The sequence below is a fragment of the Vollenhovia emeryi genome, unplaced genomic scaffold (genome assembly GCF_000949405.1).
Source record: "Vollenhovia emeryi isolate VEMERY1.0 unplaced genomic scaffold, V.emery_V1.0 DF939245.1, whole genome shotgun sequence".
Lineage (NCBI taxonomy): Eukaryota > Metazoa > Arthropoda > Insecta > Hymenoptera > Formicidae > Vollenhovia > Vollenhovia emeryi.
In genome coordinates, this window is record NW_011967121.1 from 428,107 (window position 1) to 449,385 (window position 21,279).

General features: G+C 45.9%; 2 protein-coding genes across 2 annotated transcripts; one reads left to right on the forward strand and one right to left on the reverse strand.

Moving 5' to 3' along the window:
• Positions 1-495: 495 nt before the first annotated feature.
• Positions 496-3,845, reverse strand: LOC105560025 (membrane protein FAM174B-like). The gene is made up of 3 exons (XM_012008749.1): positions 3,228-3,845; positions 1,235-1,344; positions 496-1,141 (listed from the first exon to the last, which is right to left on the reverse strand). Exons 1-3 carry the CDS (start codon positions 3,537-3,539, stop codon positions 976-978), a joined length of 588 nt encoding a protein of 195 aa, XP_011864139.1. The 5' UTR covers positions 3,540-3,845; the 3' UTR covers positions 496-975.
• A 4,119-nt stretch (positions 3,846-7,964) lies between these two features.
• LOC105560026 (F-box only protein 33) lies at positions 7,965-15,446 on the forward strand. Its single transcript, XM_012008750.1, has 7 exons — positions 7,965-8,606; positions 9,234-9,328; positions 9,414-9,593; positions 9,681-10,091; positions 10,446-10,694; positions 10,765-10,963; positions 11,415-15,446. The coding sequence occupies exons 1-7, from the start codon at positions 8,148-8,150 to the stop codon at positions 11,544-11,546; spliced, it is 1,725 nt and encodes a 574-aa protein (XP_011864140.1). The 5' UTR covers positions 7,965-8,147; the 3' UTR covers positions 11,547-15,446.
• Positions 15,447-21,279: the final 5,833 nt, after the last annotated feature.

Below are 21,279 nucleotides of genomic sequence, written 5' to 3' on the forward strand. Positions count from 1 at the left end.
TGTCCGCCTTCAGAGAGATTGCAGTGCAACATTATAGCAATGTTGCAGCGCAATATTTTTGGAATAATTTGTCGTTGTTGCACATAAGCAGAGAATTTACTAATTACATATGCATCCGGGCCTTTTTCAATACACAGCAAGCTATTGCGAAGCAACCTAAGGAGATTATGTCGCTTCGCAATAGATGGAGATTGCGAGCAACACCGCACTGATCAAGTAGGTACTTAATAATTCGCGCATTATCGGTAGCAACGAAAATAACGTTATAAAATTCTTGTAATTAGAACAATTTTTTAAATAGAAAATATAGTATTTTCATTATTTTCGAAACATTGCTGCAATATTGCTATCGAAAGTTTGCAATTTTATATCCCTGCAATGTCTCTGCAATGTAACTGCAACCATCTGTGCTGTATGGGTACTTGGAGTGAAATGTGATGCAGTTTTTCTCTTACTAAAAATGTGTAGAATTAAATGAAAGGTAGACAATCCATGTCTTTTTGTACAATTTTAATTATAACAACGTAGATTAATTAAAATATAATCTGTATAAGAGAGATATAGCCACCCATAAACTCTTCGTTAGCTCGCATACGATACACATCTAAAATTTCGTGTTATCACATAGTAATATTAACAGGGTGGACAGTGTTGGTAGAAATATTTTGTATTTTTTCTTTTTTGCTTCGTTTTCTTTTTTAGGAAAAGTACATCTACTGCTGACAAGCATACGTTAATGATAATTGCATCATGGATGCATATTTGATGTCAATAATCTTGCTGCGCAAAGCAAATAACTTTTAAGACGTTGAAAAATGCCTGAACCTCTGTCTCGCAATTGATAGTCCTCCCGTACAGTCCTCCGCTTCGAGTTCGCGATAAAGTTAGATGTCATTAAAGTGACACGATGTCGAGAACATTGCGCGGACGACGTGTTTAACGCGACGGTGTAACTCTCACACTACTCTCACACGTCTATGTGCTTTGATGCTGAGCGTTGATCGTCACAACGTTGCTCGCATCGAAAACAGTTGTGTCCTCGTCGTCCTCCTCTTCCAGTGGCAGCGGCCGCATCTCGACGTCCTGCCTGTGCGTGAGGACGCCGTATTTTCGGACCAACTGGGCGCGTGTCTTTTTTAACCTACCAATGAGAACAAGACAAAGCCCATTAAGTGACTGGTCTGTCATGTCGGGGGGGATCTGTATGTCGATATTGTGATTTGTTAAAACGCACCTAAAGCTACGGAACACGATGTAGGCCATGACAAGGATACTTAGTCCCACGAAGACTAAGAAGCCACGTACGAGAGCACCAGTGTTGAAGGACGTGTGGCCTTCGCTGGACTGCCAAACCAACAACGTTAGTACAAAGAATAGTAAAGTCCTTTATTATGAGACAAGCTCCCAATACGAGATAGCGGGGTTTCTGTTAAATTAATAGGCTGGAATCATCTGGTGATTCCACCGTGAATTGATTACCTTCGGAGTGAAGTCTCTTTAGTGAAAAATTCATTGTTGGATCGGGTAATCGTTGCGAAAGATTTGTGATTGAATTTGGGTGTTGAAAACCTGCTATCTCATAAACCGACCGCATAATAGAAGACTCTCCTCTAATACATAGGGGTGTGTCTTCAGGAAGGTAAGCACTAACAATAGGACGCGCCACTTATTAATTGTCGGCGAGAAAAATAACGGGCTAGGACTGGATCAGGATTCAAACAACTGGGACAAGGAATAGATCAAGAAAATAATATAATCTAATGCAGCGTGAGAAATGTTGTTTGCAGATTTACTATAAAGGACCACGCACACGAACATTGGAAATCTGGGCACCGGTCAAATTTCTCCAAACTTTGGGATTTTTTAGCTTATGACCCACCGATCAAAAGTCCTTACGAGCCCGAACCTGCAGGAAGTCATGGAAAAGAGTTATGGGGCATGGAAGTCGATGGAATATAAGTAATCGAGTATACACGTTTTACCCTTGAAATGTCTCGAATTCGAGGGGATCTATTAAGATAACTAATGGGACAAGTAAGTCTAATGGGACAGAACAGAGTAAGATATATGGAAAAACATTTACCAGCCTATACGAATTGTATAAAATGTACAAACATACTCTCTTTCCACATATAAAGATTAAACACCGATACCAGCATTGGTCTAATGGTATAATATACAAAATATTCACCTAGTAAAAGAATATTCTTAAAAGTCGCCAGAAGTAATTAACATCTGTGATTTTTGTTGACCGTATCTGGCAATTTTTATAATACAGAAAATTCATTGCGAAAAATATTACCTCAGCCAGGGTTTGAACCTGGACCTGGGGGGTTTGAACCTGGGGGAGGGAGGGGATAGGGAAACATGGAGTAAGAGAGAACCTTCGGCTAAAATACAGGCATAGTCTTTAAAACATCTGTAACACTGGCCGACGTTCTGATTCACCGAGAGCAAGCGTAAGCGCTGAAGTAGGAGTAAGAAATAAAGTTGATCACAGTCTTAACATCGTTGCTACGGACTCATCCTTCTGCGAGTTACGTTATTCAGTCCTCTTCATGTCTGGGACCATTTAGAGATCTACTGATATTAACAAACATAGAGAGACGATTCTGTAATCACAATAGTGCTTTGACCTCCTACGTTAAATTTTATTCACGAGTCTTACTGAGGAAGACCCGAAGAAGGGTCAAAACGTTAAATGTGTAGTTTTTTTATATTAAAGAGACATTCATTTTACTATATTGTGAGAACCGAGTTCCGTTCATTTTGTGGCTCACATTGGCACTTCTCCTTCCTACATAAATTTAATTTATTTCCTTACTCCAGGCTTACTCCACGTATTGCAGACCAGGTGCTCGATCATGAATCTTTTTCTCCAGTGCGACCTCGTGAAAAATTTCATTAACGAGCTCAGTATTCATCGATGAAGTTCTCCACTTTTCACGAGTTTACGCTTGAGGAGGAGATTCATGATCGAACCCCTGAGACTCGATCACGAATCTTTCCCTCGAGCGTAAACTTGTGAAAAGTGAAAATTTTCATTAACTCGTTAATGAAATTTGTCGCTTTTCGCGAGTTTACGCTGGAGAAAAAGATTGACGCGCGAGCGACCCAGGCCTCGCGCGTCTCGTGCAACGTTTATCCTTGAAAAATTCACGCTGGCAAAACAAAAGCACACTGGCGGTGGAACGGAGGATCGTGCCGGAGCCGTCGATCTAACGAACCTCACTGGACGTGTCCACGGTGTGCGCAGTTTTGTTCGCGGCGTCCGGCGGGGGCGGCTTGGAGGTTATGCCGTCGTGCGTCCTGTTGTCGGACGCCGGCGGCCTCCTGGCGTCAGCGGCCGCGCCGGCCGCGCTCCTCTGGCCGTCCTTATCGCTCGCGTTTCCGTCCGCGACGGCGACGGCCGCCTTCCCGTCCGCGTCCGTCCCAGCCTTCTTCTCCCGGAAACTCCCGTCGCACACCGCCGTCCGCGCCAGTAGGAAGATCAGCAGGAACAAGAAGAAGCCGAGCTTCTGGATCTTCGAACGCGTCATCGTGCCGTGTCATTTAAGCGGCGCGGCAGCGGCAACGGGCGGCGACGGTAACGGCAATAACAGTATCCCACGACGCGGGGCTCACTACGCGACGACGGCTCGGCGTTCCGGCGCGTTCTCCATATTGCCCGCCGCCCGGCACGCACACCAGACGTGCCTCCCTCGTCACGCTTCCTCCAGCTGTTCCGCCGCGAGGCGGCCTTCGGACAGTTCCGTGTCGTCCTCGCGCGCGCACCGTACGGCGCGCAATGCCGTCGCGCCGCGTGTGCGTTGTAATCTCGTCCACGCGCAACGTGTGCGCGCGTATGTGTTAGGGCTCGGATTTTATTACGTTTTTCGAATAAACGTTTAAACGTGAAACGTTTATCCGTTTACATTTTCTTCCAGAAAAGCGTTTATTTGTAGAAAAACGTTTACACGTTTAAACGTTTACTAAACGTTTAGCAAACGTTTAATAAGTGTTTAATATACGTGCAAACGTTTAATTAAAAACACGTGTTAAGTAAAAACACGTGTATTCGGAAAAACGTTTCTAATAAACGGATAGTTAATTATACGTATAAACGTGTTTCCGTTTAAACGTATAATAGCGAGCCCTAGTATGTATGTACAGAAAAATATTATTGTACAGTCAAGAAAAGTAATTAGTCAGTTTATTTTATTCCAAGAGAGGTATTAATATATTTATTTTATTTAAGCAACAGTTTGCTTCAACGAAGAATATTTTCTTAATAATAGTTTTAAGATGTACTTGTTACTAATCTCAGAAAAGCTTGCCATCTTATACTCAAAGAAAGAATTTATTCTTCTTTTTATTATAAAACTTATTGAAGAATTCCGTATGCTTCTTTTAATAAAATCAGAAGAAACAAAATTGTTTTGCTTTAAATAATTCTATGTATTCTCACACAGCACAGAAAGATTGCAGGAAGATTGCAGAAATGTTACATTGCGAGATTGCAATATTGCAGCAACGTTGCGCAACATTGCCGCAACGTTTCTGGAGGATTGCAGCAACGTTGAAATGTCCGCCCTCGGAGAGATTGCGGTGCAACATTATTGCAATGTTGCAGTGCAATATTTTTGCAATAATTTGTTGTACATAAGCAGAGAATTTACTAATTACATATACCCACACACACAGCACAGAAAGATTGCAGGAAGATTGCAGAAATGTTACATTGCAAGATTGCAATATTGCAGCAACGTTGTGCAACATTGCTGCAACGTTTCTAGAGGATTGCAGCAACGTTGAAATGTCCGCCCTCGGAGAGATTGCGGTGCAACATTATAGCAATGTTGCAGTGCAATATTTTTGGAATAATTTCTTGTTGTTGTACATAGGCAGAGAATTTACTAATTACATATGTATCCGGGCCTTTTTCAATACACAGCAAGCTATTGCGAAGCAACCTAAGGAGATTATGTCGCTTCGCAATAGATGGAGATTGCGAGCAACACCGCACTGATCAAGTATAGGTACTTAATAATTCGCGCATTATCGGTAGCAACGAAAATAACATTATAAAATTCTTGTAATTAGAACAATTTTTTAAATAGAAAATATAGTATTTTCATTATTTTCGAAACATTGCTGCAATATTGCTATCGAAAGTTTGCAATTTTATATCCCTGCAATGTCTACAAGTTTGCACTGCAATCTGCAAGATTGTAACGTTTCTGCAATGTAACTGCAACCACCCAGATAGCCAGTGTGATCACAAGTTGCTTTCACATTGCTAAGAAAAATGTTAGCATCGTGCTATGCATCTATGTCGTTTATTGTGCTGTTGTTTGCTAGCATTTGGTGTCGGAAATGAAACATTTGCATGATTCAAACATTATGCTAGCATTAAGTGCTTGGTCAGATGTAATAGATATAACATGTTTATATCTGTTAGAAAATTGAAAACAATATATGCTAATTTTTTGTTAACAGTATGCCTATTCGATGTGTTCTCTCTCTCTAGCTGTGCATTTAACTACGACAATATGTTAACATTATGCTAGCTGTACTTAAATCACTCAAACATTGAATTCATATTCCTAGCAAAGAGCCAGCATCAGTTGCTGGCATTTTATTTCCATACATTGCTTAAGCATACTGCAGGTTATCTGGGCATCTGTGCTGTATGGGTTCTTGTTTGAAGTACTAGACTTACTAAGAACCAAAATATGTTTTGAGTAAATATAACACTTGCGACGACATTATGATAGATTTGTGGATATATAAACTTATCAAATACTTGGAACAAATAATATTTACTTGCAGGTAGTATACAATTTTTCTGTGTGTAGAATATGTGGTAAAATTTCGAGTAACTAGTACACTTCTTCAAAGTATACATATGTGTGCCATGTTATTCTACGATTACCTGATTTTCAGGGAAAATTTTAAGAGAAAAGTCTCTCCATGTACGATCTTAAGATGTTATAAACCAATCAGCAGAGCCGTATTAGAGCTTAAAACATTACTTAAGAAGTATTGAAGCATGAACGGACTGCGAATACCGTCCTAACATTGAAACTTGTAATAAGAATCCTAAATGAAACGGCTCGATCCTTTTACGAGTCCATCTCAGCTGGACAGACACGGTATTTTCAACGGTGATTGTCAAAAGGTTTCAATAAAACCGTCGTGTTTCTCTCTGCCTCTCAGTAGGCTCGAGTATCTTTGTAAAAGATCGCTTTGTAGAAAAGATCCTTTGCAGAAAGAAACTCGATTCTTTCCAGTAAAATTGGAAATACCATGAAACGCAGGGGGTCCATTCTTCATCTTACACTATAGTGAAAACGCTAAAAGCAAATAGCTTTGTCTCTTTCTCACCGCCCCCGAGACAATGCTACTTTCGTTGGGTGCATCCAGAAGCACGACCGCTCACTGAGCGCTTAGTGAGCTCTTGTATCCGATACACATATTCTTTTAGATTTAAAAATATACGTCAATCGGATACAAGAAGTCACTGAGCGCTCAGTGAGCGGTCGTGCTTCTGGATACACCCATTGTATTGTACAGAATTGACCCCCAGGTGCTCGTTTTCAGATTTAAAAACGGCTTGTTTGTCAAGGCGAATGGAAGAGCTGTTTTTCACGTCAGTATAATGTAATTTTGACTGATTAAAAGACTGGATTATGGATTACACAAAATATTTAATTCTTGTTTTTTTAAACGTATTGTTTGTTCTGGAAACTGTTTTTTGCGCGTATCTTAATTAAAGATGCTCCAAAAATGTTTGTGGACTACAGTTAACGAATTTATCAATTCATTGACTAATTTGATATTTTCTTGATTCGTTTGTGTCATCTCTTCCCACACACCACAGAAAAATTGCAGGAAGATTGCAGAAATGTTACATTGCAAGATTGCAATATTGCAGCAACGTTGCGCAACATTGCTGCAACGTTTCTGGAGGATTGCAGCAACGTTAAAATGTCCGCCCTCGGAGAGATTGCAGTGCAACATTATAGCAATGTTGCAGCGCAATATTTTTGGAATAACTTGTCGTTGTTGTACATATAAGCAGAGAATTTACTAATTATATATGCATCCGGGCTTTTTTCAATACACAGCAAGCTATTGCGAAGCAACCTAAGGAGATTATGTCGCTTCGCAATAGATGGAAATTGCGAGCACCACCGCACTGATCGAGTACTTAATAATTCGTGCATTATTGGTATGAACGAAAATAACATTATCAAATTCTCGTAATTAGAAACATTTTTTTAAGAGAAAATATAGTATTTTCATTATTTTTGAAACATTGCTGCAATATTGCTATCGAAAGTTTGCAATTTTATATCCCTGCAATGTCTCTGCAAGATTGCAACGTTTCTGCAATGTAACTGCAACCATCTGTGCTGTATGGGTCTGGTATTTTCATTATTTTTGAAACATTGCTGCAACATTGCTATCGAAAGTTTGCAATTTTACATCCCTGCAATGTCTGCAAGATTGCACTACAATCTGCAAGATTGCAACGTTTCTGCAATGTAACTGCAACCATCTGTGCTGTATGGGTATAGTATTTTCAGTATTTTTGAAACATTGCTGCAATATTGCTATAATATTGCTATCGAAAGTTTGCAATTTTATATCCCTGCAATGTCTCTGCAAGATTGCACTGCAATCTGCAAGATTGCAACGTTTCTATGTGACTGCAACCATCTGTGCTGTATGGGTAAGTATGCGAAAATCCTGCTCCGGCAGAAAAGTTGAAGGTCGCGCGGCTTTCAACCAATCGACTTGCAGCTCTTCCGTAAGAGGCGAATTCTCGCATACGTTTCTCCTCGGAACGAATTCAAAAATCGTGCGCCTGAGAACAGCGGGCGCGAATTAAATCACACCCTGTACACGCACCTTCGTGCGTGCGCGACGCAGGGAGCCCGCGCGGGCGCGCCGCGCGCCGCGCGCCGACGGCGAGAGCGGCGAGCGCTGCTGCCGAGACGCGAGCGCGAGGAGCCGCGGCGGCGGGCCGCGACGACAGTTGGGGGCGAGCGAGAGAGGCGTGCGGGCGAACGCGTGCGAGAGGTGAGGTGAGTTCGCGTTTGCGGCAAGTCGCGCGATCGCGAGTTCGGTGCGTGCACACATCGGCTCGCGTACATATATATATGTATATATACATGCCCGTCTCGGCTGCGGACGGCGCGCCCGTCGGCGACAGGTCGAGCGGCGCGGCGGACGGCTCGCGACTCTGGCCGATCGGCTGGCTGAACATGATGCGCGCCTGCGACGACACGTTCGACGCGCGACTGGAGAGGTTCAAAGCGGCGACGGCGACGGCGACGAACGGTGCCGTCGCGACGGCGGCGTCGGGGCACGGGGACGCGATAACGGACGACGACGACGACGACGACGATGACGACGACGACGACGACGAGGAGGAGGGAGCCGAGGGACAGCTGTCTATGCTGTGCGCGGCGAACAGCTGTTCGTCCTGCAAGCCTGCGTGTCGCACGTCAGAAATGGCGCAAGAGCACCACGGCCCGTCCTGGGACAACCTGCCCACCGTTATCTTGCAGGAGATATTCTCGTATCTGTCGCACGAGACCAGAATAAGAGCCTCCCAGGTACCTAACGAGAGAATGCGAGAGGGAAAGAGTGAGAGAGGGAGGGGGGGGGGGGGCGAGTCTCCTGCCTCTTGTTTTCCTTTTCCTCGCGATCGTCCGCGCTGTAAACTGGCCTGACATTGTGTGCGGCCGATAAAGCCGTCGCGCCAATCGCGCGAGTATTTCACGCGGAATGTATATACCGACGAGAATCCGCCTGGTATCTCGCCCGGGCTGTTATTTGCGTGGGCAAAAGTTTGATTTGCGAACGCTATCGTGTGCGCGCTCGAGTTGTCGCGAGGAAAGGGGACTCGTCGCTCTTTGTGGTCTCTTTCTCTCTCTCTCTCTTTCTCTTTCCTTATTGTGTCGGCGCTCGCGAGCGCCAGCGATCGTTTACGATTACAAATCAAGTTGTCGACGCGCGATAGCGATTAGATCTTGGACGAAAAATCGTCGGGTTGACGCACGTGATGTAGTTACTGTAAACAATACTTTGTAATAAACACGATCGTCGGGCAGCTCTGCGCGCCGTAAACACTGTTTCGGCATCGACGCCCGACTCGCCGAGGCTCCAGGCCCGGTCTACGATGAGAATGTTAGAAGTCAGAACTGTTCTGGATGAAACTGATTCTTGTTTGATGTCTACAGGTGTGCAGACACTGGAGAAGTACCTTGTTCCACCCAAATTTTTGGAAGAAAATCACTTTTGTGTTCAGAGACCAGGACAGCGTCATGTGGGCCCGGTTCGTAAAGCCAGACTTACCCCCCTCGTCTAGTTACAGACTCCTCGGGCGTCGCACGGTACACATAACACGGTATCTGTTGTAGATTCCTGGCAAATCGCTTCGCTCTGAGCGTGCACGAGGCTACGATTCGCTGGGATATACCTAGATACGTCAATTGCGTGGGCGAGACGTACAGGCTCCTGCAGAAATTAGGTCACAATAGGCAGTTGCGCAAGTTGTTCTTGGAGTTCAACAGCAACACCTGCGGCAACGAGGACGACAGGTATCGGCTCGAGTTGAATACCGCGCCCAGGGACGCAAGTCGGCCCGCGCCGTTTCAGTAACGTCGCACCGACTTTGTCTTTTTCAGCAACTTTTTCCGGAGCAAGAGTTCCAAGTCGCTGGTGAAATCCTTGGTGAATATCATCGAAACTTCCAATCGTCTGGAGACCCTGAGCCTGGGATGCAGGGAGGAGCTGATAAATCTGCCCGCGCTCTTGGAGCCCCTCCGTCTCCATCACTCCAAGCACCTGACGCACCTCAGTCTGGCATCCGTCAAGGACGATCCCGACTACTACGAGATCCTGGAGCTCGACAACTCTATTTTTAATTCGTTTATCAGATTGTCTATCTTGACTCTGGATTACGAGTATGTCAGCGATACTCTGTTGGGAGCGTTAGATAACGGATGTATGCAGAGGCTTGTGATTCACATACACGGCTGGAAGGAGGATTATCCGGGAACGACAAATATGGCCTGGCAAATGTTCGTTCAGAAAAAGTGAGTTGTCGCGCGAGCCGAGACCTTTGTTCAATTTGTTCTTTGTCTCTGTCAAACTATTCCCTTAGAAGCAAACTGAGGACGGTATTCATAGTCGGGTCTTAAGCCAACGGCACGCGATACTATTTTTCTCACTGGATTGCTTGCGAGAGTCAGTGAGGATGCGGCGTTTCAGATCAGGTGACTTTGGGTTAAATCCTGGTTGGCTCTCGTAAGCCAATCAAATGTTCCATACAGCACTCTAAGATACACTTAAGACGGTTTTAAATACCCGTTTAATATCTTGTTTCGATTGTTAACGAGAATGGTATCTCGACGAGGAAGAGACATGCATAAGTGTTGATTTCTTTGCAGCCCGCAGTGTGAATTAAGGCTCAATCTTATACACTCTTACGCCGGCGTTAAGGTTTTGGACACCGACATATTCTGCCCCGCCATGCCACTGACACACCTGCAAGTTCTGTTCTGTGAGAATATTAATATCAGAGCGCTGCATCGATTATCAATGTGGTACACGCACACGCTGAAATCGCTAACATGGATAGACTCGATAGATCGCAAGCAGCACGTACCGTCTACATTCGATCCGAACGATCCTACCGAGTAAGAAAATTCTCTACTTCTCTACTCGTGCGGCGAGAGCGTAATTTACACATGTATTATTCTGTTACAGTCCAGACTCTTTGGTGTTGGTGGCATGGAAGTGCACGAAACTTACGAAGATGGTGTTCCTGGGTCACAAGTATTACCAGGAGAATCTGTTGGCCATCGTGCGTCTCAGAGGCAGCAGTCTTAAATTGTTGGTATTCGCGAAGAGTGACATTACATCTGAATTCCTGTGGTTCCGAGATCACGCTGAAACCATCAGACGTGTGAGTATGCGCGGCATTTCGGCGGATCTATCTTTTGTATTGTATTTTTTAAATACAAGAAACTGGCCGTTTCACTTTATACGGGATTGACGCCTTGTGTCCACGATCCAAGAACTGCGTCCAAGCTCTAGTTCCACAGACGCAGCTATTCCGTAAAAGATGCAAGTTGATTAGCTACACATTTCTCGGAGCTAGAATTTGGACACGGTTCTTGGACCGTGGACACAAGGCTTAAGGACATACAAAAAGCTTGAGCAGCGAGACTCGAGGTGTAAGAATTTCATACGAAATTTCCTACGTTGTTTACATTTCACAATGGCTGCTTATGTTCTCGACTGTAATTGATCGATTCGCTTATACCGTTTAAGTTTTCATGCTCAAGTTTTTCCGCGTAGCTTCAACGATCACGACACGAAGGATCTTTTAAAACATCAAATGTTCCAACATTTAGGAAATTCGAGACATAATGGGTCCACATTGGATGTCGTTGAGTGATTCGGACCTGCCAATGGTAATACTGGATCCTTTCAAGGGCGACAGCAGAGAAGTGATTATGCCATTGGTTCTTAGCGATCAAAAGTAATTGTCGACCGAAGCCAAGGAAAATCTCTATCCAGCGTGAAGCCACATTTCCGGGCCACCGATAATTCTCTGAAGTAATGTTATCAGATCACACCTTTTATTCTTCTACGAGATTTTTTTTGAACGAGGGCGAAACATCGAACACGCGCTACAAGTTCGAAATCTCGTTGTCAACGGCGTTGTCGTTTTCCGAGTTGGGAATTCTGGGCGCAATGTGCGCGAACACAGAGAGATAAACGCGCGCGCGCAACACATACACGCATACAAACATCGTAACTTTCTCCTCATTTACGATACTTCTATCGGTATTTCATTATATGAATGTGATAAATTGTAGTCAAACTAGATCTACTTTCGACTTGATGATACATCGGGTGCAAATTACAACACATTTGCAAACAATGAGGCGATCTTCTCGACCGAGTGACGGTCTTCGGTGATTTATATGCACCTATAGTTTTCTTCTTACGGAAAACCATGAGTCGCGCTTTGATGTTGACAAAGCGACGTAGAAGCGCGTGATCACGAACGTGTATTACCGCACTAAGGGCGATACACGTCGCCCCCTCTCGCCTATTGAGTCGATATCGCCAGAGGAAAAGAGCCAGAGTACATTTTATATAACTACGTTTATTATTCTGGTCAAAGAGCGCGGCACATCGAAACGACGTGGCCGAGAACAAGATCGCGGATGTGTCGTGAATATTGTAAGGGATGTACAATACGAGGCGCAGCGCGCAGCTGGAGCGAGAGGATACGAGCGATCGGCGTCCAGCGGAAGAAAAAAAAGAGAGAGAGAGAAAAAGCGCGCAGCGCACAGGAGAGATAAGGAGGGAGGTTCGGATCTCGTGATCTTCCACTGGAAAGAATAACAAAATTCCAAACGTATGTAAGTAGAAATATGCGTTTAACAACATATTTTTCCAATTCTCTGGGAAGTTAGGTGATAGCGAGCGCCAAGAGCATGACGTGCGAGAGTAAAATATCTAGTAAGACTTCGCGAAGAGTTCGTCGGACGAGCGGCGCGGGAGCATTGAGGAGTCTCTCGAGGACGAAAGGAGAACAAAGTAGAGAGCACGAAGTCAATAACGGCGATCCGAGGTTATTTTTAATACCAAGACCAATCGGACGCTTTTGTACAAATGTTAACGTAGCGCGCACCGGAGTGGGCGCGGTCCGCTCGACGGGATACAAGTAATGCACGGCCGCGAGCGAAAACGAGACGCAAGATGGGACGAAGAAACAGTACGTCGCTCGGCATATTATCCGCACCTGTCCACGTATAACTTTCGACAGGCGATAACGAGTTAGCGATTGAACAAGTAACATAAACAAATATATATATATATATATATATATATATATATATATTTAACCGTCTATACTCATCGTGCTCTTAGCGACCGCTGATGACGAACACACGAATATAGGTATATCTGTAAAATCGGAGTTATTATCCGCTAATCGTATATGTATGTATATTGTATGTATAACTGTATTATCTGTCGAACTTAAACACGTCAGCATCCGGACGCAGCGCGCATCTATTTCTGTCGTGCGATTAACAATGACGATTCTGAGAGCGTGTTTAAAAGAGAGAAAGAGAATGCGAGAGAGAGAGAGAAAGCTATTCGTAACAAAGAAAATACCAAAATGCAACCGTATATGCCGTATATACACACAGTTTACTATTCCGAGAGGTTATTTACTTTTTTTCGAGCCCTTGTATAATTATATTACATTACCGTGTATCGTAACTCGTAGTCACACGTGTATTAATATTGGTTTTTGTATGTGGTGTTCTGTACATACACGTCTCTCCATGCGTTCGAGACACCGGATACACGCGCGAACAACACGCCGGGAGTTGCGTGCGGAAAGACACACGAGGGTGCGAAAGGGGGTGAAAAGCGGGAGAGATGAGGGAGGCACAAAAGGGCGAGACAATGCGTTTCTTTTTCGACGTACGATCAGCTGCTATACAAGATGAACGGGCCTTAACATGTACCTGAGTCGCGGGAAAGGGTAAATCCGCTGAGAAATCTGTCGCGCGACATCCACCATAGAGAGATAGCCAGAGAGTTAAAAAGAAAACACCTTACAACGGCCGCCGTCCTCGCGAGCGTGCGGGGCGATAGGAATTGTGTGCACACGCGCCCACGTTCGCCCGGGACCGCGGCCAGGAGCTTTAAGGTATATCACACTCGTGCCCTTTCATTTCGTATTCCGCGCGTGTATATTTTTACATCAGACGTGAGAAAGGGGGAGAAGTCTGACGCGAGACGAGAGAAAGAGAGAGAGAGAGAGAAGCCGTGGACCCCCGTGGAGGGTCCCCGAGAGAGAGAGAGTCGTAACTATTTACCGTACGAAAACGCGGACGTGATCGACTAACGCTCGTCCCCGCGACCGCCGATGCCACGGGACGAAGACTTTACGAGATAATTTTACGTTTCTTCTCGTTTTTCCTTCGAACGAACGAAAATTCCGTGTGAGGAGGAGAAGAAAGAAAAACTATATGCGGGGACGCGGTGCCCAGCGTGTGAGTGTGATAAATGAGCGAGCGAGAGAGAGAGAGAGTATAAAGTGTGAGAGCAAAAACCATGCGACAATGTACGCGAGAGAGCAAGCGTTTAATAGCGTGCGAATAGAGAGACGAAGGGAGATTATTCGAGAGCGCGGAGCGAGATGATACGCGTTTGAATGTACTAACGGATATCGTAGAAAAAACAAACAAACAAATCAAGTGATATGATAGTACCATCTCTGCGAGTCCTCTGTAATAAAGTAAAAATATCGTGTGTGTAGAAAAGGCGGCGGTGCAGCCGCTCGACGCGGGCACAACGCAACACTAATGTAACCACGTGTCGCCAGCGCGTGGATAACGATTAAAAAAACCACACAAGCATAAGACTGAACCTGCCGGAGGGAGGTGTAATACAACAAGTCGAGCCGGGTTGCACGCCGCCGCCGCCGCCGCGCGTTGCCATATTCATAAGAAGCGGCAGGATGGAAAGCACATCCGATCGAAAAAGAAAGAAAGAGAGAGAGAGAGAGAGAGAACAAAAATTGTCGCCGCTCCGAGTCTTGAACGCGGTATAAGCCGATCTTTCCTCACGGCGTTCGCCGCCGCGGCCTTTCCTTCCACGTTGCTTTCCACCTCGGCCTGGCCCTAAGTCTCGCGCGTCGCCGTCTTGCGACCGAGCGAGCGCGAAAAAATATATATTTATGAATATGCGCGCCGCGAAAGCGAAACAAAAACAAAACAAGGGGGGGGATGGTGCACAAGCTAGCGTTTTTAGATCGGAACAAAAGCCCTGAGAGGAGCTCACTCGACGGCGGTTCTCGTAGAAGCCGATAATGTAAACTAAACCCTTAAAAGCAGCCTGCCAAGAATCAAAATACTGTAAAATATCAAACGAAACGCTAGCCAGTACAGAATGCTAAGATCTATTTTTTAAGAAGCGAATGTATATTTTTGTACTAAGGCAGGCCTTAGCGTGTGATCGTGTCTTCTTGCGCATAAATGGCGGAGACGAGAGCTGTGATTGTAACGTGTTGGCTGTACACGAGGCACGAGAGAAGGGGTGGCGGATCAATCACACGGGGGGAAAATGTGTAATCGTCGAAGGCGTAATCATACATAGTATGCGAACAGCGCGGGGAACACGACACGAGGATCCCTGATCGATTGTTACCGAGTGAGCTGTAGGTATAGGCAGGGCGTTACAAAATCGAGAATAAAACATCTGTGATAAAGTAGAAAAATCTTACAAGCGTGTTCGAGGGTGGCTGAAGATCGGCGAGTGTCGGTAGAGAATAAGGGGGGGAAAAAAGAGGGAACTGCGAAGGACCGGAGATTCGCGAGATAAGATGAGCGATTTCTTCGACACTTGAAAAAAAATAGAGCCGGTGACGCTCCGAAGAAGAAGAGGAGTTCGTCGTGCGTATTGGTCGATCGGTAGAGAAGCGGATCGAAGGAGAGCGAGAGAATGAGAGTGAGATAACTGTCTTTCGACAAGATAGCCCGGTCTAACTAGACGACGACAACGACCCGGCCAGCTCGATCGCGCGCTTCACGCGGGTTTGCGGCGCGCGTTTACTTTTCTCTTCTTTTTTTCCCCTTCTTTCTTCCCGCCCGAGAGCCAGAGCGATCGGGCGCGCGCGTCCCGCGGAGGAGCCGCGGCACGCCCTACCTGGAGGTCCGATATACAGCGCTAGTATATTCCCGCATGATCTTCGTTTAACGGAGCGCGTGTACGTGCCGCGGCTCCGAGGCGCGGAGAGTTTTTCCTGTCGCTCCGTCTACGACATTCCAGAAGCGAGGACCGGGGACACGCGCGACCGCTCCGCCGACTTGTTAACGAACCAAGCTGGTCCCCTCGATTCACCCCAGGTAGAGAGAGAGAATCTTTTACGCTGCAGCGGCTGGCGTTCCTTCTCCGATTACAATCCGCCGCTGATGGCGAAGCGCGCGCATTTAGGTAGATAATAGCGAAGGCGAAAGAGAGAGCGAGAGAGAGAGAAAGAAAGAAAGAAAAAAGCGTCCAGTTATCGTCGACTGAAAGCAAGATCGCACAAGATTAATCGGGTTACAGCCGGAGTATGTATATGTATGTATATAGTTTTGATTTTGACACGGACACGCGACACGTAGACGCTAATTTTGTTGAAACCCGCGCGAACGAAAGCAAGTCGCCGTCGGGTCCAGTCACGGCGGCCACGAGTAGTATTATAAGTTCCTAAAAGAAAAAAAAGAAGAAGAGATACACTTTACACTTTGCGGTTTAAGCGAATAGAACGAAGAGAGGGCCGGCAATACGAATACACGCGGCCAGTGCACGAGCGGGAGCAATCGGTTCGATCAGTAGATTTGTTCGTTCACGCTCGCTCGCTCGTTCGTTCGTTGATTCGTTTGTTTTCGGCGCTTTCCAATTACTTTCGGACACGGCACGAGTAACGTCGTCGTTAATTTAACCAAGTAACGAGTGTATGTAAATCCATTCCAGTCGACGGGAATGTGGCGTGTGATGTAGCGAGGGAGATCGGACGGGCGAATCGCCGAGCGAGTCCGGGACCCGGGAGAGGCCGACCGGAGGCAAACGTGATCTTCGCGATCTTGTACGCAAAGTTGTTGTAGTGTCGATGATCGCCGGGTGCCTGGTACTCGTCAGACTGTTGACTCGAGTCTCAAACGAAACGCCAGAACTTGGTCCAAGTTCTAGTTTCGAGAAATGTGTAGACAATCAGCTTTTCCATAAAAGATGCGGGTTGATTGGCTACACATTTCCCGGGACGAGAGCTTGGACACGAGGCTTCAGAGACACCAGCGAACTTGCAGCGCAATCATGCCTTTATCCAGTAGATCGTCCTCTTCGGCGTCGACCGAGCCCGAGATTCGTTCGACTTGCGTCACTTTCGAAGAAGAAGAAAACGCACGGCTCGTACGTTTCCGATTGATTTGTACCTGTCGTCGCAACGTCGGCGGCCATCCGCGTTCCGTTCGTAACGAGCGACCTTCGCCCCGCCGGGAACAGGAACGGCATCGCCAGACACGCGCATTCCTCTATCGGTGTCACGCACGTGAGAGTGACACCGCGCGAAAACAGCGTTAGATGTTAAGCAACGAGCAACTGTGCAAGCGAGAACGGAAGTCCGTACCGTCGCGCAATATCAGGCCCAGAGGTTTCCTCCGGAATCCTTCGCGAGGAACCTCCGCGGGCCCGCGTGTGTACAATATATTTTGTCGCTATAACGTTCGCTTGTAGTTACGAATGGATCTTTACATTGTCCTAGTTGTAGCGTGCGCGAAGTTAACGCCATCCGAGCATCGGGGTGGCCGTTTAACATGCGCGTCCCGTCCCGAATGCACGGGACTTTTAACTCTCTATTGCCGGAGCCGTCCTGCCTCCGAGGATCCAGAGGAAAGCGAGACGCGATAAGTCGAGATAGATCCGCTGTACCGTCGAAAACGCGAGGCTTGCAAGCGGCTGCGTGTTGTAACTCAAAGTTAAACTCAAAGGAGACGCGAAGTAGAGGGACACAATGGAGCTAGCTAGAGGTGACGTTGCACGAGGCAATAGAGAGTTAAATCGAGAAGAAAGCGTGGCGTGTAATATGGTGATAATGATTCAGAGCGCCGAAGCACTGTACCGCGCTCGTCACTGCGATCTGCATCCTGCGTGATGCGCGACTCGCGGGAGATCGAAGAGAGCGCCGGCGAGAGAGGGAGAGAACGGTCTCTCGCGTTATTATTTGTCCGAAAGGGTATCAGACCAGAGCGAGAGCGATGTAAGGGAATTTATGTACGACGACAATCTTCATTGGATGCGCCGTCGGCGAAATGGATTCTTGAAACGTTCGCCCGCGAACTGACTAGGAAATCGTGCTAAATCGATTCCCGGCGTTTCGATGCAATTTCTAAACGTATATCCCAGACTCGAGTTAAGGTAAAACGAGGCGTTCGGGCGTTTGTGCAGTATATATTGGCGTTGTTATAAATAATACTGTCCGTACGAGATGTCGATTATCTCCGTGAGACTTCCGCTTAGCACGGGAACGTCAGTCTTTAGCTTTTCAGCGCAAGGGAACGTAACGATCTATCCGCGGGATAGAAACCCTTCAGTACCCAGGCGTGATCTCGCCAAGTTCAACCGACGAATAATTACGCTTGTACGCATAAAAGATACTCGTCACTTTCGGAATCCACGTCGAGAGTGCGAATTTGTCTCGGGTCGTCCCGGGCTCGATCCTTTCGAGCGGCACCCGCGGTATTAAACGGTTGAACAGGAACGGGACCTCCGTTAAGTGTAACGAGAGCGATCGTTGCTTTGCGAGTGTCGTTCCCTCCTCTCGACAACGGGAACGACGAGTGGAAACGACGCGAAATCGCGACGGCGCGGCCAAGCGGACCAAGATGTATACCTTGTAATTACTTCTCGTCGACTCCGTAGCATTTAGTTTCGTTAAGTATTAGCATTGTCGGCAGCCGATGCCGATTGTACGCATTGTGATGAGGAATTGCGCGAAAGTCCACGCGCTCGCTCTCCGTGACGGTGACGGCGCGCGCTCGCCGCGATTTAGCGTCGCTTTCACATTTTCCTACCTGCTAAAGCGGCGCTTCCGACGCGTCTCGACATTCGTTACGACACGACGTCGTCGATCACCAATGCCGAGAAGATGAACAAAACGAAACAAAAAAAAGAAACCCGCGATCGGTGCTAATTAATCGACGTGCCACCAAACGCAAGCGTGTTGCGTCGCACGTTCGTGTAAATGTGACACGCGTTGACATGTGCAGATGTGTAATATACGGGGGAGGTCGAGGAAAGGGGGACACACATTGGCGAAGGGCCTCTTCGAACCCTGGAACTCTGGCGCTCTGCTTTTCCCCGGCGAACGCGACGCGATCGATGTTTAATCGAGGAGATTCCGTCGCCGAGGGAAAAGTCGCTCGCCAGGTTCCCTCGCGGACGGAACAATCGTCTCGTTGTCGATATACTTTCCTTCGGACAGCCTGAGCGAGCCTGAAGACGGTTGTCCTTGCTACCTCGAGGACAGTTTTCGTTTCGGACGCTAGTCTCGCCGGTATATCGAGGAAACGGGTTTGCAGGGCGCGCGCGGACCCGTTGCCTTTTCATGCGCTGTCGAATGGTAGTCGGCATCGGACCAGCATTCAAGTCTCCTCTTGCTTGCGACGTCGGGCCGAATTATCCGAATGAACCAACCGCGCTATATATTTTTCTCTGCCAATGTAATCGCGTCATACACTACCGAATAATTGTCTCACTTAGCGAGATTAACGAATTGTAAGATGTATATGTATGTACGTTGCGTGTTCGTCTATTCTATGCGTATTATATTGTGTGTATGGGCGCGCCGACGAGAGAGGCTTCGCGATCGTAGATTAATTGTCGCGCGGCTTAATTCGACGACGAGGAATCGCGGGGGGGGTCGGTTGACCTTTGTTTTCGCCCGTTCCTTCGCGCGGCTCGTTGTTGCAGCCACTCTGGGAAACCGGTGCGAGGCACGAGTGACCGTGCGTTTATTTTCCGTGCACTATCGATGTCAGAGCCGCTTCCCGATGCCCTCGACGCGCGTCGAATCACATCTATAATCGAGAAACAAGTGAAAATTAATACACTACAAAAATAATCGAAGGATCACACTTTCGCGGGGGGGACGGTGGTACCTTGAAAGATTATGAACGTTGTTTAAGAGCAAAGTTTGAGCTCTGTGATTTGAATTTCGGGGTACAAAGTAGCCTTCGACGTGTGTGTAGAACGTCATTTCTTAAATTGTGAGTCTTTTTTCCCTTCATTTCTAGTCACCTATTTTGTTGAATAACAATTGTGCGAGTCGAAAGGTAAAATTTAGTCTTTTGTCCACGAACATTTATTTATTGGAAACTTATTTATTGAAACATGACTTTTGACACGAGTACCTTTACGTTGATTTTGTTGGTGAAAAGATATATTCATTCGTTACATACAAATTAGGAAGTAAGTATTTTTATAAGTCTTGCCGGGATGTTACGGGCCTCCGAAAATAGATCCGCTAGTGATTGAACAAAGTGCAATGGCAGTATATTTTTCGTGTATTTACATAAAGCTACTACGCCGTTTGATCGGTTTGTTTGATAAGAGATTAGCCTGTTCTTTTAATAAATGTATTTACGTTACCGCGATAATTTTTTTAAGCTTTTTTAAGCAAACCGGAATTCGAGCCGTTCGTTGAAAGCGGTGGACCCTCGATTATTTTTGTGCAGTGTACAATGTCCTATCGGTCCGTCGATTTAACGATCGTCGAGACGCTCGTCGTTGCGTTTTAATTTTTTATGTCAAGTTATGCATTATTAAATTAACAATAGCGAAACGTACTCCGCTTATTCCTTCGAGTAGAATTCGACTTAACGCTCTAACAACGGATACCCAAATTCGCAGCAAATCTTTGTCTTGATATACGACTACTTGCAATTTTAAGCTTCCGTTCTCGTAAGCGAGATCCGATTGTCTTATGTATCGGTTGTTCCTCGCAATCCGCTCGACAAAGATTTCGCTGAATTTGAAACGTCCCGAGCAAACCGAGGTATTAGAATGACAAAAACAAATTCGCTCGTTTTTCACGCGCAGCTTTTAACGTTGACAAAACGGAGGGAAGTTGCTAAAAAAGATATCTTACTAGCGCAGGTAGATTTATAGATGTCGCGACAAAAATTTATCGCTATTTTGTGTATCCATTAGAAAATCGTTTGTAGCCCTGCAAGATTTGTGTAGCAGCGACATTATAGTAACACCATCTAGAAAGTTTAGGTTTCGTGACTAAATATTAATCATTCACGTTGGATGGAAAGGAATGAAACCTGTTTGTGTACCACAGTCAAACGTTGTAACGAATGGGCGTCGCGAAAAGACACTTTCTTCCTAACATTCGCCAACAGTTGGGATAGAAATTTTGTTTCTGCTATTTAAATCGATTAAACACAAAACGCATGCAATTTCGCAGTTCATTTACGTATCTCGGTTATTTTTTCGTACCTAGAAAATTGTCGCTGCAGTTGCAAAATTATTTTTTTTTAGTGTGTACAGGGTGTACCAAAACCACCGGATATCCTTTTAATCACAGATACTTTAGGGATTTTTAAGACGAAAATTCTAATACAAAAATGTCGATGCTATGATAGTTTTTAAATAATGAGCGAGTATATTTCACCAATGACAGGCCTGAGATTTCGCGCG

What these genes read in the sequence shown, in the direction of transcription:
- LOC105560025 (XM_012008749.1), bottom strand. Translation starts at nt 3,539, where the DNA reads ATGACGCGTTCGAAGATCCAGAAGCTCGGCTTCTTCTTGTTCCTGCTG. An exon ending in CCGTGGACACGTCCAGTGAG is followed by an intron (nt 1,345 to 3,227) that starts GTTCGTTAGATC and finishes TTGGTTTGGCAG; the next exon opens with TCCAGCGAAGGCCACACGTC. An exon ending in ATCGTGTTCCGTAGCTTTAG is followed by an intron (nt 1,142 to 1,234) that starts GTGCGTTTTAAC and finishes TCTCATTGGTAG; the next exon opens with GTTAAAAAAGACACGCGCCC.
- LOC105560026 (XM_012008750.1), top strand. Translation starts at nt 8,148, where the DNA reads ATGTATATATACATGCCCGTCTCGGCTGCGGACGGCGCGCCCGTCGGC. An exon ending in TGCGGCAACGAGGACGACAG is followed by an intron (nt 9,594 to 9,680) that starts GTATCGGCTCGA and finishes TGTCTTTTTCAG; the next exon opens with CAACTTTTTCCGGAGCAAGA. An exon ending in CAAATGTTCGTTCAGAAAAA is followed by an intron (nt 10,092 to 10,445) that starts GTGAGTTGTCGC and finishes ATTTCTTTGCAG; the next exon opens with CCCGCAGTGTGAATTAAGGC.